Below are 27901 nucleotides of genomic sequence, written 5' to 3'. Positions count from 1 at the left end.
TTTAATATGACATTACCCTTTTTTTTAATAATCTTTGTTATTTTTCTCACATGAAAAATAGCCCGGCAGAGGGCCTGCAAACCTGCTGCCTGATAACTGGAATCTGAACTTTATAGCACTTATGAAACGGAAACAGTTTAGCTCAATTTAGAATAATATATTGGTCTGTAGAGGAAACACATACTGAACACTGCTGTCTCAAGTACACAGTCAAGGGGTGTCTAATATAAAACGTGTTAGGTGCATGTAATAAATCCACAGCACGTGGAGGTGAGCGAAGAGCCCCAGCTGCTGTGGTCGAGAGCATGCTTAACTAGGGTTGTCATGGTCTTACTATTAAATTGGAATCTTTCCTCTAAACTTAGAGTTAGACATGACCAGATTTGCAAATAGATTTACAATTTTCACTAATTTTCCTACCATGACTTCAAAACATACTTAACCAAAATACACTCTGGGCTTTTTCAAAGGGGGAAGATTTACTTTTCCACAGCTGTTTCCCATCGATCAAATGTTGCTTGAAGGTTAAGGGTTTAAAGCAGCTTGAAGATGAACTTGGTGTCTTTTTTTCCTGAACAAATTATAGTTCAAGGAGCATCAAAAATTATTTTCATTAACCAGAATTTAGGCACACACGTTGCGGGGGTGGGCTGTGGTTGGAGATATTCCTTTAATGGAAACATTTCCACATGTATGTAGTGGCTCATTAAACTATTTTGAGCCAGTTAATGTGCCTGTACTTCCATATATTAACTTGAACCTTCTTTGCTCTTTAGCATCTTGAATATGTTTTTTTTAACTTTATTGTTTGCTCTCTTGACTCCATGTTTGATCTAAATTCCTTCCCCCCATGATTATTAAGACTGTTAGCCCCAGAAATTTATTTGTTGTTATGAAACTTTGATCATATAGTTTGGCAAATCCCTGACACATTGTTCAGTTCAATCTTTTAATCCAGTCTGTGTTTTCTTTACACATACTTTTTTTGTTTAAATACTACAAATATTCCCTGATTAGGGCCAGTTATTATATTCCATTTTTTTCTCCATGAAGGTGATGAAAAAATTAGAAGATGGTTCTTTTGCCTATAATTTCTTGGGGGGGAGGAAACCGCACTTGTGTGGGGTCACTCCCTCAACATTGCTGTAACAGCCCCATAGTATGCTACCTGTACGTTTGTATCTCTATTTTTGAAATGCAGGGATGAAGCTGTGTGTGAAGGGGTAGACCAGGGGTCTCAAACTCAATTTACCTTAGGACCAGTGCCAATCCTCAAATCCTCCCAGTAGGCCCATAATGTCACTGAAGATGGTGTTCAGAAAAGAAAAACTTTTTTATATTGTATTTTTTATTTTAAATTCCTTAGAAATAATAAAATCATCATATGACTTTATACAGTCCTTTGCCTGCCAGAGAGTTCAGTGTTTGCCAGACTCCTGGCAACGCATCAGTTCTGTCAGTTTGCTGTTTGGCCTCAGTCACTGAGCAGTTGAAACCTTCAGGATTGCAGCAAGGTGTGCATCAGATAGTTGTGTTCGGTATTTTGATTGTGGAAACAAGTGATGTTGCTTCCATGGCTGACTCTGCCTGGCAACTAATAATGCTGCTTCCATGGCTGACTTTGCCAAGAGACTAGTGATGGTATCTCTGTCCCTCTCCCCCAGCCAATGGGAGCTGTGGGGGGTGGCGCCTGCAGCAGACATTGCTGGCAGTGTGTCTGCCTGCGTCTCTCCTACGCGGGATGCAGTGAGGAGGTTCTTGGGCTGCAGATGGCCCATGGGCTGGGACTTTGAGACCCCTGGGGTAGACCTATGGAGAATTGCTTCCTGTAACATTACCTCATCCATCCAAACTTGTGGATTGTGTAAGATAATGCTGACAGAATCAAGTTTGTGAATTGTAGCTAGTTTTGCAAGTCCGGTTTTTGATATGCACAACACACAGCATTGCAAAAGGGTTGTTCATCCCTATTGATGCATGCATCAGATGGTTTTGGGGGCAAAAGGCTTGTGTATCTTATTTTTAGAAACTATCTTTTGCATAGCTATATAATAATTGGAGATTAGACTAGAACTGGAAGGGACCTTGAAAGGTCATTGGGTCCAGCCCCCTGCCTTCACTAGCAGGACCAAGTACTGATTTTATCCCAGATCCCTAGGTGGCCCCCTCAGGGATTGAACTCACAACCCTGGGTTTAGCAGGCCAATGCTCAGACCACTGAGCTATCCCTGCTCTCCCCATCATTTTTATAATGGGATACCAGTCATCAAAACACTTCCTTAGTTTCAGTCGCATGACTAAATCCAAATGGAACCAGAGAGATGGCAGAATCGTGATTAAGCATTTTAGCTCCATTGTGTCTGTATATGTATTTACACTAAAATGATCACAAGCATAAGTACACATCTTTATTTTTTTATAGATATATATATTTATTTTATTTATTTGTTTTGGAAGATAAATAGCCCAATTCCGTCTCACGTTTGTATTGTTAGATATATTTGCATTTAGAATATTGAAAATTATCCTGCACTTTGAATTAGAGGCATCATGCATGGCAACATTGGTGATAAAAAGACAGTTACCTGAAGAGGTTAAATAGAAACAATAAGCCGAGAGGAAAGGCAAAAAATTGATAGTTGTCGTTAGTACTGCAAGCATTACATTGCTATTCCCAGGAATCATTGTATGTACTAATAATCAAGAGCTCAGCCTTGCAGCCCTTCTCATTAGAGTAATCCTTATTTGTACAAGTAAGTCTCACTGAACTCTGTAGGAGCTGTGATCACAGGATCGGGCAAAAAGTTATGCTTTCCTGTATTTGGTTTATTTTGCTAGTCTTTAGCAGTAGCATGTGGAATTACAGCCATCAGTTCCCTGTGTCTGCATTGGTTTGTCACCATATTGATGCCACAGTTCAATTATTCACACACTCATCCATCCACTTCTCTGACAAAGGCTATATATGTACAGATCTAATGCTGTAGCACAGAGATAATCAAATCATGATTGTAATAAAAAACAACCAAACAAAATAAAAAAGAACATAAACATACCATTTATCTTTAGATAGCCCAAAAAATTGGAAAATATAGTTAAGCCAGACATGTCCTATGGAAGTAAAGATCACCATATAAAATATAGTAGTAACAGTGAATGGTTAACCTCAAGAACTCTGTTTCAAACTCATTCTCATGTAATAGCCGAGAACTTCAGAAACAGAAAAAAAATTGTTTTTCTCTTTGAGTCCATTTTGGTGTAAACTTGTGCCATCTTTTTGCCTATCTTTTCTAGGAACATTTCAACTGTCAATCCCTCAAAAGATGTAATTTTCTAAGATATATAACTTTCAATTTGAGAGGCGAAAGATTGCTGTGTCACCTATTTCTGAAGAAATAATTATTTAATAGTAATTCATGTTCACCTTTGTGTCTGAGTAGATAATTTTTAGGCCTGAAAACTTACAAAGCCATTATAATTGGCAGATCTGGCAGAGACACTTATAGGTAAGGTTGCCTATTATAGGACCTGATGTTCGTTGCGTATAACATTGGGAAACTTTTAAGTATTTGGTTGAAATTTTCCATGCTCATATCTGCCTCAGGCTGAAGTTCTTTTTGAAAGCAAAAACAGTTCAGCCACTTTAGAGAATGAGGCTAGGGGAATTATTTTATTTTATTTTACCAATGTTAAAAAAATTCTTAACTGTTTTCTTGAGAAGCTCTAGCTTCTTAGTGCTTGGGAGCAGGGACTTGAAATTTGGCAGGGCTCTTGCACTGTAGTCAGAGAAGTGCCTTTTGCTGTCCCCTTGAAAATCTGCTCAAATTTGGCTGAGTAATAAACATCTGAAAATTGTCATTTCCACATCTTTAGCCAGAGGAGTGTTGGAGTTTGGCTGCTAAATTCTCTGAACTTTTTGTCTGCATTGGACATGCTCCATCTCAGAGTTGCAGGGACTGAGCAGGACTTTTCTTGAAATTTCTCTTGTGTTCTGACTGTTCCCTCTGCTGGTGCCTACTAAGCAGTGTGGAGGAGAAGGAGGAAGCAGATTGACTCAAAATGAAGAGGAGTGGATAGGGGCTGGGGTATGGTGTGGTTGGGCAGAGGAAGGTGTGGGGAACTAGGAGCAGAAGAGGACATGGGTTAGGCTGTAGTGTGGGAAAGGGACAGGCTGGCGTAGTAGTCTCAGAGGGGGACATGCTGGGGGCAAAGGCAGAAGGAGGAAGGCTAGTGGGGATAGAGGCAGAAGGTTCTGTAGCACATACTTCCATTCAGAACCTGTAATGGAGTCCAGGGTACCTAAGTCCCAACATTCCTCTGCAGTCCAGGAAACATTCGCAGGACCCACTTGCACAGTATGTGTCAGTGACTGGCCCACACAGGGGATATCATGACACATTTGCTGCTCCAAGTTACTCTGATAGCTCAAGCGACAGAGGTCTATACTAAAAGCAATTCAGTTTTGCAGCAAATCCTTGCTTCTTCTAGTTCCATATTATAACTGTGGTGTGCTGTTGGGTGCGCCTCTCTGAGGTATTTGTATCAGGTGAGTCTGTATCATCTTCTATTTAAAAAAATATTTTTGGCAATAGGAAGACCTGGTTAAACTTGCTCTTCTGCTGTTTCCAGACTTCATCTGTGAAGTAAAACATCTTCGTATACCATCCATCAGAAACCACTCAAGATTATAAAGACTGCAAGTTGATAACATTTGTTTTCCAAGGTGGATTTGATCACCTGTACCCAGTTATGCATGTGATTAATTTCTTCTAATAAATCATGCATTGAATTACCAGAAACAGAAGTCCTATAATGGGACTTCATTCTGAAGTGGCAGACGATATGTTGGAAATAGGCAGCAGAAAGCTGAGGAAATAGGAAATCAATACACCTTGATCTAAACTCTCCCTCGAGTTGCGTTATGTATATCGATGAAATTATTTTCCCTTCTTTTTTTCATAGTACCCCATACAAAATTGGAAGTTCTCTTCCAACACAGAGCAACACTAGATTCCTTGGTTTGTTCTCTCGAGTGTAAGGCCTTTTGCAATGTTGGGCAGTTGATTTAGGCATTTCAGTTTTTATCATACACAAGCAGTTTTTTTAGGTCCCAATTCAAGGAAACTCAGGATAGTTAAGCATATGTTGAAGTTAAGTGTGTGATTCAGATATTCCATGAATTGTCATCTTAATTTTGGTATAGTTTAGAGATTCTAGAACACTACAAACTTGAGAAATGCCTGATCAAGTTTTAGAGATAAGGTTACAACTACAGAAACTGGCAGTAGTCTATTGAAAAAGGGTTTCCCAGCTTCTGCAGACACTGGCACTTTAGAAAGGGTATACTGGCCATATCATGCAGTAGTACCTGTGCCATTGGTTCTGTTTGCTAATATATGATGAAAAAGGCAATTGATGAAAGAATGCTATCAACTTAAAGAGCATTCTTTTCTCTGAAAATTGTTTATTATGTCCATTGTCTTCCATATATATGTAAAAAGTTTGTGTGTGTAGTGCCTGTGTTTAGCTCATTGTTAGGATTCAGTTGATGGTGATTAAGATTAAAATTTAAAGCATCCCTTTGAAAAAAGTTCACTTTGCATAGTCATTATGTTGCTGATATACTTTGACTAATGTTCTGAAATTGCAAAGGGATCTGCATGCATGGACCTTACTCCTGTGGGAGTCCCACTGAAGTTGTGCTCCATGTTGACCCTTAATCCAACACAAATTAAGTGGGACTCATGCAGTATCATAGAATATCAGGGTTGGAAGGGGCCTCAGGAGGTCATTTAATCCAACCTCCTGCTCAAAGCAGGACCAACACCAACTAAATCATCCCAGCCAGGGCTTTGTCAAGCCTGACCTTAAAAACCTTTAAGGAAGGAGAGTCCACCACCTCCCTAGGTAACCCATTCCAGTGCTTCACCACTCTCTGAGTAGAGTGAGTAGTAAAAGTCTATGCAAGCAGATCTTTCTGCAGGACTGATGACCTGTTTCCCTCCTCTCCACCCCCAGCCATATGGTATATAATGTTTTTAAAGTTGAGCGGGATGCCTTTGTTTGGGTTTGCAAATCTCGTCAGATAGAATTTAATTTTCCAAAAACTAAAAAATGGTGTTGTATCCATATGTATTGTATTTTATCTGAACCATCAGTATGCACGGAAGCTAGGGTGGGCGTGGCAGGGTTGGTCAGGTTTTAATCTACCTCTAATACTGATAAAATAATTTGTATGCAATGTTGTTAGTTAAAAGTGACTGCCGCCAAATGGGCAATGTCTCATTTAACAAGCAATTTTTTTTTCTTTCAAATTGTAGGGAAAAAAATCTTTGGAGTAATCTTTTAAGGCCTAGAATGTATTTTTCAATATCCTTTGAGACATATGATCCATGAAGCTTCAACCATTTTTATACAATTACAGTTTTAGATGAATTATAAACTGTTAAATTAAAATTACAGGGTTCTTTCTAAAAGTCATAAAGGATTAGAGACAATTGGAAGCAATTTCAAGAAGAGACAGCTCTACAATGAAAGGGTTGCCAAGGGTTTGAATGAAGGTGCAAATCAAAATGTAATACTTATAATGCTGTGTTTGCTACACAGACTGCACCAAATTAATTGGTACTGAATGGAACAAAAGTACTTAAGCAATCTGCTTTTTGTGATCATTCTTCATAGAGATGACTGTGATACTTAGTGCTATGTTTTTGTTTTCAAGATTTGGCTTGATACCCTTTAACTCTCATATGTCTGTACAGCAGTGATTTCTCTCTTGTTTTAAAAAGTATTGAAATGAAGTTTTGTGCAGGCATCACACAGGCAGATACTGTTAGGGTGACCAGATGTCCCGATTTTATAGGGACAGTCTTGATTTTTGGAGCTTTTTCTTACATAGGCACCTATTACCCCCCATCCCCCGTCCCGATTTTTCACACTTGCTGTCTGGTCACCTTAGACTGTGCAAGCTTCCCCACATAACCTTGCCAGTGCAGCTCAGTCCTGATCTGTAAGACTCCTCCTATTCCAGCCCTAAGCCTCTCATGATCAGAAATTTACATTTGTACCAAATTCTCTCTTCACTCAAATAGTAGCAAAAGGAACAGAATCATAGTATTGCTTTCTCTTTGTGGACCTCAATGGCCATGGTTTGCAGTAGAAAGACAGCTGTGGATTCCTAGGTGGCCACAGGTTTAATGTATAAGTGACTAAGTATAATATGGTTCTGCAATAGTCATAATGGATTATTTCTTAAATATATTTATTGGTGATACCTAGATGGTTTGGCATTATTCTGCAGTGGAGAAATGTTCAAATACTAGCAAGCGATATAAGGGATGGGGATATGTAAGCATTTTTCTCGTTATCTGTCCCTTCTTGAGATCTGTTTTCATGTTTCATACAGCAACAGAAATGGTAAAAGAGAAAACCATCCACCTGCATTTTTCTCCTAATATCTATAATGCTAGATGACGCGTTGTTGTGCATGAATTCTTATGACTGCCTATAAAATCCATTGAAAGAAGAGAACTAATTCTTGCAAGTGGAATAAATCCAATAAATCTTATCCGAGTGAATTATTATTCATAGTGTGCATGCTAATCTGAAAATTTCAGACTTACTACAAAATATAGTGAAGATTTCAGATCATATTTGTTTTAATTAATAGAGAGAATAGCATATTAAACTTCACACACAGTAAACTACAGTAGGGTATTCAGTTTAACAAAGTGTGGTTATGGTCAAAAAAAGTAACTATGACTTAAATTTTTTAAAGTGACTTGGGATTTTAGGTTCCTCAGTTTTGTTGGGTATGCAAACTGTGACATCTTTAAAGGGCTTAATAGTTATTAGCACAGGATGTATGTGAGGCTAAGCATTTCTGAAATCAGACCCCTGTACTGTGATCAAATTCAATAGTTACTAGTAATAGCTGAAGTAAAAATGGCACCTTCTTACTCTGAGCACAGCATGCAGAACCCTCCTCCCTTGTCTAATATTATTATTTCTATTATTAATATGAATATTATCTGTTGTATCCTGCATATTCCTGACCTCCTTTAACACATTTTGCTCCCCTCCAGCAGCCACTCAGACCCTCTTCCAGTCCTTTTGCTGCCTTCCTCTTGCCCATCAAATCAGGTTGAAAATTTTCTTTCTTATCTCCCAGGCTCTATCTCTGACCCTTTCTCTCACTGGATCAATCTTGCTTGCCTCATTCCATTTATGATGCCAGATTCACCACTTTTCTTCTTCACTTTCTCACACTATCTTCTTTGTGCCGTCTCTCTTGCTTGGAATGAGTGCATCTCAGTGGATCAGGCGTGATCCATCTGTCCATTGTAGTTCCTACTGAAATTCCATTTTCGAAAGGCCCATAGACTCTAATTTCTGACGCTTGAACATCAAAGCCAACTTGATTTAGAACATTTTTAAAAGAGTTCTAAATTATTGCTGCTTCTGAGTCCAATAGGAAAAATGTTATTACCAGAGCTGCTCAGAAATTTTCCATCTGAATGTTTTTCTACTGGAAAATTCTAATTTGTCAAAATGGAAACATTCTGTGGATCATTCTGTGGGTTCTTGATGACTTCAGTGAAATTCTGATCAAACTTTGCCTACCAGGGGATACCTGCCTGCTTGCCTTCCAGCTCAACCCACCAGGTGGGCTGTTTGGGAGCCTGGGGTTCCAGGTTTCCAGCTTCCTGGCTCCTCACCAGCCTGGGCTTCTGGGATTCCCAGCTCCACAGCAGCCTTCAAGGTGGACAGCCTTGAAGTTGGGGTTTCCAGGGTTCCTGAGCTGCCTGCTTCCTACTTGCATTGCTGGGGCTCCAGACAGCTCAGAAAGCCTCAGATAAGCTTAGCAAAGGTCAAAATGGAAATTTGACCTTTTTTAAACAAAATTTTTGAATTACTGTTCCATGGTAGATTTTGATGTTTCTTTTCTTTTTGATTACATTTCCAAACAGGTTTATTCAAGGGGGTGCGTGGGGGGAGAAATTTTGGAATTTCCCACAGAATGGGAATTCCAGTTCCAGACAGCTCTAGTTCTTACTGATGACAGTGCATCAGCCAGAAAGAACACAACTTGTTTATCAGTCCCTGGGTTCATGTTACAGAACTGTCTTTTAGAGAGGAGGGAAGGAATTCTCCTTTTACTTGTAAACTGAGCAAATGTGAAAGATAATTGAGACATTTTCAGGCACTGAGAGACTACAAACACAGAACCACATTCTGCCATTTTTACAGTGTAAACTTTCGAAAGTATAGTTACACTTCAAATTATATTCCAGAATCTTGCTAAACTTCTTCATAATTATTAATGTAAACAAGAAGTCAGTGCATTAAGTGCAATGAAAATAAGGAAAAGGGAGCTCAGTTTAAAGAAACACTTTAAAAATTCAATTTTGTTTATTTTTGTCTGTTCATTTGGGGAGAGAGTGCGGTCCAGTGGATAGGGCAGACAGCAGATTTTCAGTTAATCTCTCTGGCTCTGTTTCTCCATTTGTTAAAAACAGGATAATAATATTTACCTTCTGCTAAGCACTTGAGCTCTACAAATGAAAAACATATACAACTTTATGAAAAACTTTATAAGAGCTCAAAAGATATAAAAGAGGAAAGTCCTTATATTGTGTTCAAAACACTTGCCTTATAGTATCTGTTATTCATATTTGGTAGGAATAAATTTGGTATTTAGGATATTTTTCTCCATAGACTGAAACTGATTATAATCTGTCCTCAGATGATCTCAATATGACACATCAGCATTGTGTTCTGGCTGGTTTTCAGCCGCGCTTCAGCTCTACCCACAGAGTGGCAGAGGTGAGTAAGAAAGGGGATTTGTTTTTTGGTCATTTGCACTATTAGTAGTGGCTGACAGAAATGAATTTCGGATCACACAGTCTTGTTTTAAACTATGATTAGTGGTTTTACTGATGACTCTGACTTTTTGTGGGCGATATATGTTCTATGCTTTTCGTTTACTGTTGGAAGAACTCTTACTGATTTTTATGGGAGAAAGGCAATTTCTTTGTCTATGAGCAATTTATGCCTAACCTCACATAGAGTTTCTCTATTACACTGCAGTACCGCAGCTTATTAAAGAAATGCAAAAACATGTAATCACATTTTTATAAAAAATGTTTTCATAGTTTTTTTTGCTGTACTCCACTTAAGAGGCATACTGTTGATGGGAAGGGATATGAGGTCTAAACATACTGCACATCAGCAATCCCAACAGCCCTAGGATGCCACTTCAAGTCACGGCAATGTGGAACAGCCATGAGGTTGGATTCCCCGGCTTACTCTAGAACTGCAGGTGGAAGCAAAAAAGCACACAAAGCTCTTGCATCTCTCAGGTAGCCTGAGCATTGCTTTGAGGATTCAGCCTAGTGCTTCCAAGATTGCTGATGTGTGCTGTTTTATTAGATTTGTTTCTTCTTTCAGTACTCCTGACTATTGATCATAATTGCATTAACTATAAAGAAAACAGAGGTAGTTGTCTCTCGTACTGTGATTATTTTTTGCTTGTTTTCATAGTTATTTTTCTCTGTACAGCAACCAAAAGGAAGAAGCAAATAATACTTTAAAAAAAAAAATCACAAGAGATTACACTTTAAAATAATTCTTTCAAAGGTAACTAATCACATTTTACTATTTGTCTTATCAAGTCAAAATGCATTGCTGATGAAGTATTTCTGTGTGTGTTGTATTTCAACAGGAATGTATTTAATTTTTTTTCACTATTATTTGCTTTTCCCCTTGGCTGTTGTGTAGAGAAAACAATGAGGGCAACAAGCAAAAAAATAAATAAATCAGAAAAGAGAGCATTGTAACATTAAAATTATATCATAGTATTTTGCCAAATTAGATTAAGGACTTGGTGGTATAAGGACACATCTGTCTAACTTCTGTCATGTAGGAACATATTTTTCAAAACAAACACACGTTCTTGTGACTACAGCTGAGCTTTGGAATAAACCTGTATGCATGAAGCATATGGCTCTTTATTTTTCTTCAGCAGAAAAGATGAACTCTCTAACCTTGTGCTCCCAACACTCTGTTATTCTGATATTAAAATACACACTTATGTCCACAGTTTGAAAAGCTTCCACTTTAAAAGCTTATGTTTTGTTTTTATAAACCTTTGTGACCTCACATTGTATAGTATGGAAATTCTAATACAAAGAATTATGATACTAGGAGTCCTTAATCAAGGTTTTTCCTAGGGAGTTAGCTAATGTTATAAATATTTAACTTAAAATAATTATAAGGTAGACCTATCTTTTTATTTTGTGTCAGAAAGATATTTATATGTTTCCTTCAGCATTGAAGGAAGTTATATTCCTAAAAACAAAGTAAAGGCAGAATAATCAATCTTTGCAACTGTATTATATGCTTTACACTTAGGAGTAAATTCTACTTTCATGCTGTATGAGAAACTCCCCTTCCACATCATTGAGAGTCCTATGCAGGGCAAAATATGACCAACTGTTAGATGCTCTAGACTACTAATCTGCAGGGAGGAAAAAAGAAAGAAAAAAGAATTTTCAGCCATGCTTTTGAATCTCTAAGATTTCAAATGTGTTTCATGGTGTTTCTGGGTTCCCCCTGCCCCCAAATCTGTGGGTATTTTTAACAGTCTGTTATATCTTTAATGAGTTAGTTTTTTAAATGTAAACTTTTTTGTATCAATACAAGTAATTTTAAATAGGAATACAAACAATCTGGCATGTATTAAATGTTATAAGCTTTCTAATTTTGCATTAAAACATAATAAAATTAAATCACAGAAATGCAGCCCCTTTTTCTCTCATTTTATTATTTTGATTATTTCAGTGGCGGGCACTGAATCTTATTTTCTATTTGCCTTAACAATATTACTTCCAAAGGATCTGTAAACTGATTTAATTTTATTGTGCTCTTACAGTGCTCAACAGGAACATTGGAATATATTTTTGGACGGTGTGAAGTTGCACTTCAGAATTTACAGGTTGATTCTGATTCAGCGGCTTTATCTTTGAAATCACTGGAAGTCCAAGTTGTAAAGGAAGTGGAAGAAATCCATAACGAGGTGAGGGGAAGGTTTTCACAGTACATTAAGCCTGATTCTTTGAGAGTGGTGCAGTCAATGGGCTTCAGGGTGTTCAAAAACTCGCAAGACCTGGCCCTATGTAAGTATCTCAAATTTGAGTTGCATTGACTCTTGCATTTGGGTGTGTTGGTTGGGATTAATGCAAAGTCACAAGGGGGAGGACGCTGTTTTTCTAATTGAAGGAGCAGGTATAGCAAGAACATTGGTTACATTATGGCAAATTTGATTAATTTCTCCCCTGCTGTTCTACCCTGGTAAAATTAAAGGAAAGGGGCAAGTTGAAACCCTTACAAACCTCTTGAGTTGTTCCTCTACTGCTAATATAGTAGCCCATTGTGTTCAAAACAAATGTAGGACAGGACGATGACACAGAATCTGCTTTAATGCTTGTAATTAGGAAAATACTGTAGAAATCAAGTTCCTGAAAATAAGATCAAGGCCCTGATCCTGTGCTGAGGACCATGCAGGTGAACCAATGTGCCCTCAAGGAATCCCACTGAATGTACCTCTGTTTTCAGTACAGAAATGGCCCTTAGCAAGCAAATACATTTAACAGACCAAGGTGTCCATCAAGTTAGACAGAAAGTATTAGTGTAGTGTTCAGAAAGAATTGGGAAACTGGTAACTTTATCTGAGATATAAAATTACATGGTATCCTGGACAGTGCTGTTTTGCTAATTCTCAGTGTCAGAGGAAAGAGTTGCAGCATGACACAATCATTAAGCTCTTGCAGAGCGTTTGGTAAATTTGCTTACATTCTTCTTGTGATGGTGCCAGTGGTGTTTCCAGAGAGGCTCAATTGAATTTTCTTTAAATTTAAACTTAAATAAAAAGAGAGAGGCATGGAAAATGTAGAGTCAACAACAATTTCTAGGGTATTTAAAAACAACAGATCTGACTTTTTTTTGTTATCCGGATATAGCTGTATCTTTAGATACAACTTGTGTTGACCTTTACTGATTAACCAAGCATAAATGGTGAGCACTATATGTGAACTGAGTAACACTGACTAATTAATATACTATAGTATAATTTTTTTGACCAGTTCTCTGATTTCACTGGTGCTTGCCAGCACAGTTATAGTCATTAAATTCCAAAGAGTTATTTTGGATTTCCACTAGTACAAGTTTGAGCAGTATTTGACCTATGGGTTAGGGTTAGAGTTGTATATGTATAGAGTATAATTTTCACTTTGAGTATAGGGATGCATTTATGGCTCTAAATATTTTTGTAATTCATATTTATTCAGGAACAGGACAAACTTCTACAACTTTCATAAAACTTTGAGGGTCAGTTTCTTGGCTGCGCTGTGTTTACTCTTGGTGCAGCTGAGGAGAGGAGGGTGGGGAAAGATCCGCTCCCATGATTTTGGTTGAAATGGCTGCCAGTATAATTTAAATCAGCCTAGTACTTGCAATCCTTTACAAAATATTAATCAAGTTTAGGCATATATCAGTTTGTACAACTGGGGCCACATTCACAGCTGGTGTAAATCAGCATAGGCCCATTGAGTTCAAAAGAGCTATGTGATTTACACCATGGGAGGAGTAGACCCCAAGTGTTTGCAGTGACCTGAATAATTTTGCCATGTGACACATAGTGGTGTTTCCTGTTATGCATATGGATATACTATCCCAGAAATCACTGGTCAGGCTATATATATTGTACACTCTGACTGAATAGAGACATTGGATCTATATTCCATATGAAAAGAGAAGCACTCATCCACTCTCTTTTGATTTTTCAAGGTCATCTCTTCATTTGAGGGATTAATTCCATATGTCAAAGTGCTATGTCAGATATTATTCTTTTTTTACCACACAAGTAGGCAAGTTTTCTGTGGTTTACATTGTGGTAGACATACGTTCCTTTGCTGTGTATCACTATTAACTGGAACCATAAATGTCTGTGAGGCTAATACAGGTCTTTCATTCTTCTCTTTTGGGGAAAAAACGCCACATGCCTTTTTAATACAATTTATATGATAAAGTCCTGTAGTTTCATGGTCTAATACAACTGGTAGGTTCAAACTGTAAATTATTTATAGAAAAAGTGCACAATAATTTCCACACAAAGAGCCAAATCCTGGATCTAGTGAAGAATATGCCAGATCTGCCATTGACTTTGGGATCAGGATTTGGCTACAACTCTTAACACCCTCTTCCCTGCAATTTTCCTCTCTTCAGTTAAAAAAAAATGTTGAGAGACTTATAGTGCTGGCTAAAGCAAAACACCATATGGGTGAACATGCGTGGGGATCCCAAACAACTCTACCACTGTGTCTGTTTTGATGTGCAACTTACTTCCTATTCTAGATCTATGCCTCTTCAGAAAAGTTGTAACTTTTGTATACGCTGCAGAGATAGCCTTGAAAACGATGGTACTTGAACTTCTTCCAACTCACAATAGCTGGCTGCCATGTTTTACTTTTAAGTATTGCCACAAATGCAGTTCTTTAGAAATGTTATCCTCGATGGTGATTGCTAGATGCTATGACTTTTTCTGAAATTGTCACTTTGCCTTGATGGCATCTCCGAAATAGGCATCGGAAGAATCATGAATGGTTTTGCTGAAAGGCTCGAAATGACTGATTATAAATTCCACAGTTGAACATTGGTTCACACTCACAGCTGAAACTAACACAGTATTTGTACGTAAGAGTTACTCAAGGTCTCACTGTTAGACATGTCCTCTTTGAGATCAGATGTTAATCTGAAGTTCCTTCTTTGCATCTCTGGTGGATGGCCAGGTAAAAGTTAGATTTCTTTGGTCATAACCTTGGTGTCGTGGCCTCTGTCTTTAAAACAGAGATTGCATTTGAGTTATTACTGACCACATAATCGCTGTTGCTTTGTTCACATAGTCATTTCACTCCAAGCACGTAGCTCATAATTGTAAATAATGGCACTCTCAATAGTGTCCGCCTGCTGATTGTCAAGGTAGTCAGGTTTGAAATGTTGTACCTACAAAACAAATACTTCAGTGGCAGCGTATCCATGAGCGAAGTATAGTAGAATGAACAGAAGTAATTATCTCTACGGTTGTGAGGTACAGTAGCCTAACATCAATGCACACAGTGTTAGGGATTGAATTAAATTAATCACCTGATTGCTTAAAGGGATGTTTCATCAGTAATAATTTACATTGGAGTAAATGATCTAGCAAAGCTGACTGAGTGTTCAGCTGTTGACTGTGCTGAACCATTCTTGGCTTCCAAAGGGTGTTTTTATCCGGGTGGGTCTGGAATTGAGCTGTAAGAAAGTTGGGAGAACCCATAGATAAGCAGACACCTTTAAAAAAAATAAACAAAAAACCCCAAACAAAACAAAACATTGCCAAGCAGGTGATTTAAATGCTCATGGATATAAATAATAAATATAAAATATTTGCAAAACAAGCCAACTCCTTCCTATGCTTTGCATTTCAAGCACTGGGCTCATGTTCTGGAGTGATATGAAATTTAGTAGTAGGATGCTGGCTGTGTGATGGTTAGGATCAAGCCCTGTAACTTCACAATAGGTGAATGCTAGTGAATATTTGCAGAGACTTCAGTTGGTTTTGGATTATAACTTCGATTACCAAGGTTTGAACGTATGGTTTCATGGTCTGCTGTTCCTCTAGTCTGGCAACAGTCACTTCCTTGCATACATCAAATCCTTTCTTATGGCAAAAGTAGATCGAGTTTATTCCTGAATATAGCGTGATGTAGAAAAAGCTAAACTGAAAGAGGTTTGTGTTGTTAAACTCTTAGGTCAGCTGCTTAGAAGAGTGGTGATGTACACAGCAAAAGTAAGATTAATGTGTGTTCTACCACATCGGTGTGAAATGACAGCACAGTTGGTGGCTGGCTGGTACAAAAGAGAGGAAATATAGATCACCTACACAGGTGGCATTTAATAACCAATACCTTTAAATAATTGACTGAGGACCATAGGCTCACAAAATGTCAAATGATGCTGTTGGCCTTTTACTGCTGAGTATTGACTATAAACCCAAAAATCAGCCTTTAATCATTGCTTAAAAGACAACTTGAGAATGAGTTGATGTTAGACATAACAAGCCTGATTCCAGTCTTACTTAACACTGGTGTAAATCAGCAGTAAAAACAGTGAGATCAAAATTGGGCCCAAGTTTTTTTATTTTATTTTTATTTATTTTTAAATGTTCATTCTTGCCATTCAGTTTAGTTTTTGTATAAGGAAGTCTCCAATATAAAATTGCATCAGAGAAACTGTAGCCAAAGACGACGCACAACTGTTAACCTGATATTCAAATCTGGTATGTGAATATTCACTGACCTCAGCTACTTTGTGGGTCTAGCTGTTTGGTGACTGTACTATGATTTCCATCTGTTGGAATTGCTGCATTCATCTGTCTTATTTTGTTTTATTCTAGGGCCTTAAGTGTTGAATCTAATGATTTATATAACAGACCTTTTGTTTTCATACGGAGTTCGTCCTCCCTACCTTTTTAAAAACCTTCCAGTGTTTGACTTTTTTTTCTTCCTCGCATCCTCCTATTCATAGAAAGTGTGGGAAGTAGAAAGGCAGGTGTGAATGCCTCATTAACCCCTAGTTGATCCAAGAAAAGATGTTGTTAAAGAGTTGGTTTGTTTTAATGAAGGAAAGAAGGGGAAAGTATAACTCTGAATATAACTTCTAGCAAAGTTGGGAAAATATTTAACTCATGCTCATCTCAGGGTATGTCTATAATAGGGTGACCAGATGTCCCAATTTTATAGGGACAGTCCCATTTTTGGGACTTTTTCTTATATAGGCACCTCTTACCCCCCACCCCCATCCCGATTTTTCACACTTGCTATCTGGTCACCCTAATCTATAATGTGATAGGAAGATAGCTACCATGCATTAATTTAAAAAAATAAGTGTACTTATCTTTCAGAGGATCCCAAAAGGCTTTTTACAAAAATAAGTAGCAGTGTCCTCCTTTTACAGATGAGTAAACAGATGGTGACGTCATGGCCACAGAGAGGTTCCTTTGCAGAGTCAGGAGTCACCTGATTTTCAGTTCTTGCTCTACCCACCAAATAACTGCCTACCTGCATTACTTCATGAAGATCAACTTGAAGACTAACGTAGTGGATAAAACTTTGATTGACCTTTCATCTTTATTTAACTCTGTATAGACGCTAAGTTGAGACACTAGGTAAAATGAATTTGGACCTCAGTTTGAGATCTTTGGTGAACAGAAGTCCATATCATTAAAAAAGCACATATGTCACAATTTGGCATGGTTGGCATGCTCCCCCCTAGAGGGACCATCTAATCCTGTGCAAAATTAACTAGCCTACCACTAAACTTTACCTCTAAAACCTAGAGAATCATACAGCTCTTCTAGGTCACAAGTCCCTAAGCCGTGTGCTGGAGTTGCAGCATTCACGCTGTGCTAGTAAATGGTGCTGCCACAGTTTCCATTACTGCCTGTCAGTTAAGCCCAGGGTGTATTTAAAATGTGACCAGGGTGCCAAAGATTTAAATTAGATTTAATTTACATAGATCAAGAGGACAAATCAATATAATTAGTCAAAAATCAGATTGACTGAATTCACATTCCTGTCACAATGGATCATGTTGTCACATTGATTTTTTTTTTTTTTTAAAGCAAGGACTAACATAGGTAGTGTGTGGTCCGTTTGTAGAGTGGGGCCAGGAAGTCCTGCACAGACCTAACCACCATGTAACCGGCTTATTTCAGCAGTACGTGAGGTCAACGATTCAGAACAATCCAGAAAATTATGCTAACTGAAAGCGTGCAGAATAGACAAGATGCACCAACTTCGTGGAAGCACAACCGTAAAATCAGTCCCAGAAGCCTGGCAAAATGCATCCACATCTTCATAACCTGGAAATGCTTAAGACATGTAAACTACTTGCCAACTTTATTAGGAAGGACATATGCTGTTAAACTTATAACTAAGAAAAAGCTGAATGACACTTTCAAAACATTTAAGATTACCTCTCAACTAATCGTCTTCTAATCCTGGTTGAGATGTTTTTACCAATGGGGTGTTTTAAAATAATTTATGTACACTTTTTGCTTAAACGCTTTTATATGAAACAGTTACACATATCAAAACAAACATTAGTTATGTCCAACTAAAGACACCTTTCACGTCTTTGAGCTGTTCTGTTGGTTTATCAAGGTGTTCTCAGGTGAGGGCTTAAGCCCATTTCATTATTGTTTCAACCTCCTCACCAAGGTTCCTTTGTTTCCTCATCAGAGTTCAAAAGGGGTGACAACTAAAAGAAACTGTGTGGTAAAGGTGAAGATTAAAGCAAGCTTTGAGCCTCTGTGTGAAACATAACTATCCGATAACAATAGATAAATACTAAAATCTAAAGACCATAACTGTAAATCACTAATTAAAAGAAAAATTCAAACAAAAAGAACAACAAATAAATAACAGAGTCTGGGGGGTGGGTATTAAGATGAATGCAATCACTATCTTGAACAATAAAGCAGTGGGTAGACATCTTAATGATGTGTTATAACTGCAGTAACTGAATTGAGTCCGCAAGTAAAGAAATTAAAACAACCCACACAGGTACTATTGTGGGTTACATGCCTAGATCCTGGCTTAAAGGGGGTGCAGCACATAATTATTTTTAAACATAGCTTCTGTCATTTAGCTTCTTGAGGGTGTCAGAATCCCTCAGATGTCTCAGATTATTGGCTCCACTACGTTGAAGTGTTGATTTTTGGAGAATCTTTAGAGCTCTATCGATCAGCATATTTTACCCGCTAGGAGCGTTCCCACTCATGACAACTCACCAAGCGACTAGGATCATTGCAAAACTTCTGCGCAGCATAGACTAGCCTTGTAAAGGAGTCTGGAAATTATTTACTATGGAAGATGGAAGTGGTACTGTATACTCAAAAGTAATTTATATGCTGAAGAATATAAAATAATCCTAAAAAACTGAAAAAGATGTGCAAACATACTTGTTAATCTAGAAAATACTCTTTATGTGAGTTGCAAGGCCTTCCTTGCATGCTTAAGTGCCGTCCTGTGGTAGTTGAGGCAGCAGCTACATAATGTCTGCTGCTGCATCACTCTGAAAAAACTCCCAGAATCTGTGACTTCAGGTGACCTGGAATTAACAGAGCACACCCTTCTTGCTTTTGCAGTGTGTGTGCACCTGCATAGCAGAATAAGAAATGTTATTTAATGTGAATGAAGAATTGATGACGGCAGCACAAAGAATTGTTTTGGGCCCGCCCAAACAGTATAATAGAGTGATTGGTCAGAGGAATTGGTAGTGGGAAATAGATCATGCACCTAGTCCCCATCCAGATCCTCTTTGGCCAAAACTGAATCATCTGGTGGTAATTTGGCGAACCCTATTTGAAATTATCGTATAGTATCAGTACTCGGTGTCTCCATCAAAAAAACGCACCTCGCACAACTGGTACTAATACATGCACTCTGAAATTTTATCAGATTGGCAATATTTATGGGGACTGAACTAATTTTCTCTTCAGAGTGTAGGTTAGTAACCAAGGGTTGAGGCATGTTTGTGTGTGTGGTTTGAGGAAACTTGCACTATATTATCTTTACATACTGTCTATAGGTGGAGAGGGGCTTTGGATTCCAAAGCTGTCAGGCAAGGCAACCTTTAATAAGCACCTTGGGCAATCAAAGCAGTTAAATCATGGAGGTTTGCGTTGACAATGGTGGGCTTTGGCACAGACCATAAATGACATGAAAAAGAAAATTAAAAATAGTTTGATTTCTGTGTTAAAGTTGCCTTTGGAAAACTACTCTTGTATTGAGAAACTCTCATGCCCCCATCTATAATAGCAGCACAAGATGTTGAAAGATTCTATAGCTTTTTCCAAGTAAATGAGGCCAGATTAGTATGCCTCCTTACATATCATTCATCTCTTTGCAGGTCCGAAATTGAAGGGCTTAGCAGTTTTGGTTCAGGGCAAACGCTAATAGGAAGTGCAACTGATGGTGGTTGAAACCAATGCTTAAATTAAGAAGAATCTGGAAAAAGATGGATTTTATGGTAAAGTACAGCAAATAGCCTAAAAGCTCTTAAAGAATCTAATTCCAGATCATGCATGCAGAACCATGTAAACTGTCGTTGTAGAAATAAGGCTTTTAAATTTTCAGTATTTGTGTCTCTCTAATAGTGCGAGTGCTTCTTCCAAATCCTGCCAGCAAAGTAGGAGGGGAAATAAAATAGCAAAACAAAATGAAACAAAACCAAAAAACAACAGGACATGTTGCTTAGTGTCCATTTTGACTACTGTAACGTATGATGTCAAAATACTGGGTTATTGCTTCATAACGATTGTCCCTTCACAGGAAATTTTCAGCGCTATCCCATATACACCAAGGTAGCTAGCTCTCTGTAACAAACATCGTTATTAGTTTCCACCAGTGCTTTGTGCTAAACCAAGAATACAGAAGAAATGCTTGAAACGCAAGACTAAATAGATCTTGAGCAATGCTAGTTGAGTGCTAAAGAATCATATTCCTTTGAAAAATATTCCTGCAAACTTGTCCTTAACACTAGAATTTGCATGGTGTCTAGCCATTGATGTAGCTATATGCTATAAGACACTATGATGTAATGACTGCGAAAACTGCTGGAAAGACTCCGTTGTACTGGCACAGTTTACCGTAGTCAAAGTATTGCCTGTCTACAAGAACTTTTTGCACTGGTACTGGCCTGTAGATGCTTAAAACGGCTAGAATCTACACATGAAAGGATTTGCCAGTAAGATATATTATTCTGGTAAAGCGCTCCTAGTGTGGACACAGCTTATACCAGCAAAACTGTCCTTCTGCTGGTATAGTTCTTCTAGTGCCATGAGTGAAATAAGCTACACCAGCAAAAATGCAGTTTTACTGGTATAACTGTGTTTACACTAGGGACTTTTGCCAGGACACCATTGGTGATCAGGTATCACACTTCATTACATACCTGACTGACATAGCTATGTTGGCAAAACTTTGTAGTATAGACCTGACCTTGGACAAATCCCCACTGTAGACAAGGAGCCTGAATATCTGCTTTGAGTAGTTGTTAGGTTTCTGTGGCATTGAATTTGGACCTGATGCTGAGAGTTGCAGAGTACTGACAACTCATCAGTGTTAGTTACAGGTACACAGATCAGGCCTCATGTGTATCTTTCAATTTGAAGAAAGTTTCTTCCTTCACTAACGATAGCAGATAACAGTTCACCTGTACTATGAACAGAAAAATGTTTTTGCCTACCGGAGCTCAAGTTCTACATCATGAGCTTTTTCTGCAGCAACTGATATCACAAACACTCAAAACATTACAGAAAACCATAATGTAGATGTTTGTGCTCCTACCAGCTGCAGAAAGAAATCAGAGAGCCCTGGATTTCACCAGTGAAGAAAGAAGTGATTTGTAACTTTTATTTTTTTTAATGCATTTGTCTCTCTTTTTTAAATCCACATGCTCTCCCATTCTGCTGTTGTTTTTCGATCTCAAATGACGTATCATTTTTAAAAAAAGCTTTTCAGTTTATTTTTCCTTGAAATAACAATCTATTTTCTTGTAACACAAAGACTTAGTGAGGCAGACGCAAGATTGTTTGATTGTTATTCTATAACCATTGTGTGTTGGGAACATGAAAAAACAGCACACACAGAAATTCTCAAGGGCTAGGTTTTCTGCAATTGGTGTGACATTACCATGTGTCTCTAATTAGAAACATGGTGGCGTCAGTGTATCTCCTTTCAACAGGCCTCAGGATGATATTTATCAGCAAACTGAAGGCTTAGGCCAAGACAGAAGCTGCTTCTAATTTAAATTTTAAAAATTGCTTTAATGTTTTATGATTTCTAACACATTAATCACAATTAATTTCAGCTATTGAGGGAGACAGTAGAGAATTTTAATTGAGAATGTCTGTTGTTTTGATGAGTCTTTAAGTAAATTTGGTGCTTACTGTATTTGGGACCCAGAAGCAGCCTTTTTTAGTTCTTTCTCTTTAACCTGCAACATGTACCACAGTCTTTTAAAAACTGACAGTAGGGGGCATTGTTAAGCTGCAGTTTTAATGTAACAACAATACTGGGCTTGAGAAAATACATAGAAATGTAGCATTAACTGTCAAGAATTATCCCTGTTGCTTCAAGTTAGCTGTAATCTCTAAGATTCCATAACACAGGAAATCAATTGTGGGTTAACAAATTCAACAGCAATTTAACATAAAAAGTGCAGTGTTTTCGTGCACATTTGGATTCTATCGAAATAAGTTAAATCAAAACAACATTTCTGGAGGTACCTGCCAGTCTACTGTCAATATATTTCTGTAAATTATAATCATTTTAGCTGAATGAGTATAAAAAAATCATTTTAGTATATAATTTAGAAAAAAATCTAAATTCTGAATGTCTTGATACTGTTAATTTTGTCTGTATAGAAGCACTATTGGGATTTCCTTCTAAAAGGAAATACTTTAATAAGCAGTTCATTTTTCTTTACCTCTATATGAGCTGTACGACTGTTATCATGCATTTTTACACGTATATATCTAGAATTTTACAAAAGCAGGTCTGGGTCTCTTTGTTTTTGTTTTATGTTTTCCTGTTTAAAGATAAATTTTAATAAAAAATATTTTTTCCAAAATTGCTTCTAATTCTGCTAACTGTAATTGCTCAAGTGTCACAACAAAATAATAATTCAAAAAGTTTAACCCAATGTCTCCAAACCTCAGGGCTCTATTTAATATTTTTATACATTGTAGTAAGCATACAGTTTTATCATAATGTTTATTCCTGGCATTTCTTTCCCTGAGGATAGTTTTACTCAGGGCTCACTCTTGTGATGTAAATGTTAAACCTTTCGTTTGAATGACATTCTGATAAAACATCACATTTCTCCATAATATTACCTCATGAATTTATGAGTCCTTAAATCCAAAGCAAGTTGACCAGTCTTCACTGCCCTTCCTCCCCCCTTAAAAATATGAAGACTATTCAAATGTTTGTATTAAAAAAAAAAAAAAAGTCATCCAAGATTACCACATTATCATTTGCAACATCAGGATACGTGCTCACTGAATTCAAAGAGAGAGTTACCATTTGAAAGGGACTGTACAAGCTTTGCTTTCTGGGTAAAGAGAAGTCTGAAAAGCTGAAATCTCATGTGATGTGAAGAAGTCTTGCTGTAGCTGTTCTGAGATTCAGGGAAGAGACAATTTGTCTCTCAGGATCTGATATCATGCAAACCTCACAAACTGACATTTATTTTACCTATAAAGATGTTTAATACTTCACCAAAGCTGTGGGAAAAGAAAGAATTGGGGAAATTCTAAGACTTTTTTTTAATTCTAATGTAAATTTGGTCAAGTAAAATGTAAATCACTGATATGGTTTTGTTTGTGAAATGAAAAGTGAATCGACTTTGATTTTACACATGAATGACAAATCTTCAAGATTTTTGTTAACATATCTAATGTTCCTTTTAAAAAATGAAGACATTAGTAGTGTTGTTTGTCATAAATTGTATTTCCTGCTTTGATAGACCATTTTGCAATGGAGCAACGTATTTATATAGCAGTTGGCCTTAATAACCTTTATTGACTTTAGTGGGTAAGAGCCAAGACTGGGATTATTAAAATGTATCAGTTTCATTGCAGTATAAAATCACAACATATATAATTATGTTAGGTAGGCTAGGCTCCATTTCATCCCACCCATTTATGTAGGCATTTGGCAAGAGGAGGAAAATTCTGGTACTGAAATGTACAGAAATATAGAAGTGACTTGGAGTTTTAATAGCATAACTGTCTACTGTAAGAAGGTCTCACTTGAAGGCATGAAACATACAGAAGCTAAGCGTATTTGGCATTTAATTGTTCATAAAGTAGTCTAAATTCAGGAAATCTCATGCCATTTGTTTTATTGTTTTGGCATGCTTAAACAGTTAATAATGATTAAATGCAGCATACCGTTCATTTTAATTTATAAATGTACTGTACATACAGGAATGTATAAATTTTATGTGATTATAATGAATGAAGGTCATTCCATGCAGTCTGGTATCTTGAAGCACAACTGTTTCATCTTAGAGGTTCAGGGATTTTTTTTTTTTTTTTTAATAGTAACAACTAATCATGATCTTCTTGTTGTTATCCTCAATAGTACCTTTCTATCATTCTTTCACTTAAATTGAAATTGGACAGACAACATATTTATTTGTTAGATTATTTTTTCTTTGTTTCCTTTTTGAATTCTATTTCATTATTTGCTGCTGTTGCTATATATGAAGATATTTCAGAGTTTCTGCTATAAGCCACTATTGTCAGGAGCTTATAAACTGGTGGTAAAAATTGAGTCTAGGCTGAAGTTTAAGATATAGAATCTCAGTCCAGGACTGTCATATTGTTTATATTTTTCCCAACATTTTAAAAGGTTTAAATGTGTATCAGTGCCAAAATAACTAAGATGATCTATAAGGCAAACAGTCTATCTTTTTAAAAGAAATCCTCTGAATTTTCTGTTATTTTGACAGTTTTAAACAGCTAAAATTAGATTCAAGAAATTGGCAGGTTGATTAGTTAATATCTCTTCAGGGCTTTGAAAATGTAAAGTGTTATGTAAGTGCCAGATGTTATCAGGATCTGACTTTGACAGCCAAAAGTTAGGAAATTTTGAGTTAAGGCTTAAATTCCATCCTTAACTTTCACATTATGCTTAGATATTGCAGTTGTCACAGTCCTGTGGTGGAGGGCCTTAGACTGCCAGGTGATCATATTTGCCTACTGAGCTGCAAAACATGGCCACTTAAAGGACTGAATTTCAGCCATAACTCCTGAATTTCTGGGCTTTTCTTATCTGCTTATACCAGACCCTTTAAATAAAGATACGTTTTTTTGTTAGGTCAATTTTTATGCATACCAGGATTGAAATGTTCACAGAAATTTACCCTTACTTAAAAAACTAATACTGAAGTCTGGTATTTTTAGTTTCTTTCCTTTTTCTATCCCACTAATTTCTTTGACGCTGGTATTTCCACTCCTCAGAAAATAGAGAGAACGTTCACATTGTTTACTGGAGAATCATTAACAAAAATTTAAAAAAATAGTCGTGCACAACATCTTCCTAAAATATATGTTTACAATTCTGAGAGAATTCAGACTTAAGCTTCAAAAACAAAATGTGTGCTGAAAGCACAAAGGAGTGTGTTTATGATTCTCTTTGAAGTGTTTTTGCAACAGGATAAGGAAAATTTTAGAAACTGTCTGATAGTGTTCAGGGTAAATACTTAAACCCCTTTAGAGAATTTCACACACAGATACTGTGCAGTAGAAAAAAGGATACTTATGTTTCCTAAAGCTGCTACAGCCTACAGCTTTGTACTTAAAGACAGAGGTGTTGAATAGAATTCTACTGAGGATACATCCAGTGACAATATCTACAGGAACATCAGAGCAAACCAGTGGATAGCACTTTCTATTTTTAACCCTTACATGAGCTAGTTGAGATCTGAGCTCTGTTGGTATGAAACACTTCTAACATTTCTATTACTAACTGGGAATGTTGAGATGAAAAGCCCTGTAACTCCTATGGTATACTTAAAAAACAACTCTTGAAAACATGACGGTTGGCATAACCCAGCAAACTCAAAGTTGAGGCCTGGCTACCCCAATTTGTGTGCAATAGGGCATCGGATATATGTCAGGGAGGGAGTTAGGACAGTGTTGTGAGGTAAGTGTGTGCTTGGGGGGTGGAGGTTACCTTCAGTTTTAAATTACTAGACTTCTGCTACAAAATTTAATGTTGTTTAAATAAGTTCCTCTCTCTCTCTCACTTTTATGTGCATATATGTACACATCCCAATCTACAATCAGATCCATGGAATCTGATCTCTGGGCCCATATTGAACCCTGTAGCCTTGACTGGCACTCTGTGCAGACCCCAGGGTCTGCCTGCACAGATCAAATTGCAGAATCTGTACATGCATGCACATCCACGTATGTATATGTGTGTGTATACATCAGTTTATTGCAATTGTTATGAATTAAGCTAGTCTCTTAACTAAAGAAATTATACAAACGTATAGCTAGATATGTCTTCAGTGCTTTATACTGCCCCATCAGAGTCAATGGGAATTATATCATAGACTTCAATGGGAGCAGAATCAGGCCTTTAATCATGAGGCAGCATGGTTTTTGTATATATTTATTATGCTGTGTTTATGCTAATATCTTGGATGAACACACATGCACCACGTGCATGATCTATCTTTGATTGATCAGTTATTATTTACCCACTTTTAGAGGCTTATAATTTGTCTGTTGTAGTATTATTGTACTGTCACTTTTAATAGGCTGATTATTGATCCAAAAGCCCATCATAAGTTTTAGAGAGCCATTTCATTGTTTAATTTTATAAATCTGATGAAAGTTGTGACAACTTTCTGCTGAAAATATCTATTAACTTTTATAGAAAAAAGCAACACCTATGTGGTTGAAACTTTTTTTTTAAATTAGTTCAGTTTATTCTCTAATATACTTCAAGTAAATGGCTATTAGTGTTGAGTTACAGGGCCACAGGAATGATAAGGAACACAAAACTTCTATTTTGTTTGTACTCATTACTTAGAAGAGAGAGAGAGAGAGAGAGTGTGTGTGTGTGTGTGTAATATATTAAAAGGTATGGTTGTGGGTTAAAAAAAGCTGCTGACCAGAGAACTTTTTATTATGACAAAGTTATAAACTATGGGAAATAAATCAAATGAGTGTGATTAAAATGTCATCATCTGCTGTAATTTTTCACAGTACAGCAAATACTTGTTAAACCCTTTTTTTTTACTGCTAGCTCTCTTTAGTGACTTGACCATCAGTTTGTGATGGGTGTTGTCATTCCCATGCTAGCTTCTAAGGCCAAGTGGAAATTCTGTAGCATGGACAGATATAGTTGCATTTTACTCATAATTTGTAAATGTGGATGGGAGCAAAAGAGAAGATGCTTGTCTAACTGTCACTATTTCCAGGAACTGTGCCACTCCTATTCTGTCTGATCCCCAATCCTCTCTCTTATTAGCAAAATCATAGGAGAATAGCTCTTTTTGTAGCTACTACAGGTTTTTTTTTTTCAGAATTTCATTCATGGTAAAAATCACAGCCTACTTTTTACAGATAAGGAAGTTGAAGCTCAGAATAATTCAGTGACTTACCATGTAAGACACTGTGGTCTGGTGGATCAGGTCTGGAAATTGGAATCAGGAAACCTGGGATCTTCTAAACCTAGTTCCATCACCAACTTTGTGTAATCTGAGCAAGTAATTTAAGCCTGATTTTCAAAATCTAGTGCCCCTAAGTCAAAATTTCTGTGTCTAAAATAGATATTTAGGTGGCAAACTTTATGCACTGTTATCAGTTTCCACATCTGTTTTCTACCATAACCGAAAATATACAGAAATTATGGTAGCTGTAAAAGAACTATTCACTATCATCTTGCCAGTGAGAGAGAAGATTTGAGTCAGTGCAGATCTGTGTGGGCATGAGGTTTATCTGCATGCATCCAATTGTAAAGTAAGGTCCAGCGATGACAAGCTCTGCCTCAAGAGGGCAGTGCGTATAGGCAAAGTTCTGCTTGAGTTAATTGAATTGCAGGAGTTAGTCCCATATAGCATATCCTGATCATTCCCCCATATAAAATCCAGGAATCCATTTCAGTTTCCAGTCCCAGCTCTTATGAGCTCTTGGGCAAGACTTTTCTGCACTTTTCATTTATTTTGCTTACTACACACACTTCCGTTTAGTAATCCTGAAGCTGTAGTCACAATA

At 37.2% G+C, this 27901-nt stretch overlaps 1 protein-coding gene across 2 annotated transcripts in view; it reads left to right on the top strand.

The window, feature by feature from the left end:
* The window catches only part of FTO (FTO alpha-ketoglutarate dependent dioxygenase), a 343733-nt gene that overhangs the window by 105179 nt on the left and 210653 nt on the right, over window positions 1-27901 (top strand). For both annotated transcript variants that reach the window (XM_075073784.1, XM_075073785.1), the window contains exons 5-6: window positions 9746-9825; window positions 11933-12076. In XM_075073784.1, coding sequence (XP_074929885.1) covers window positions 9746-9825; window positions 11933-12076 — 224 coding nt within the window. The remainder of the gene's footprint in view (window positions 1-9745; window positions 9826-11932; window positions 12077-27901) is intronic.

The sequence above is a fragment of the Chelonoidis abingdonii genome, chromosome 19 (genome assembly GCF_003597395.2).
Source record: "Chelonoidis abingdonii isolate Lonesome George chromosome 19, CheloAbing_2.0, whole genome shotgun sequence".
Taxonomy (NCBI): Eukaryota; Metazoa; Chordata; order Testudines; family Testudinidae; genus Chelonoidis; species Chelonoidis abingdonii.
The sequence above is the reverse complement of the archived record's forward strand: the minus strand, read 5'-3'. Positions and strand labels throughout refer to the sequence as shown.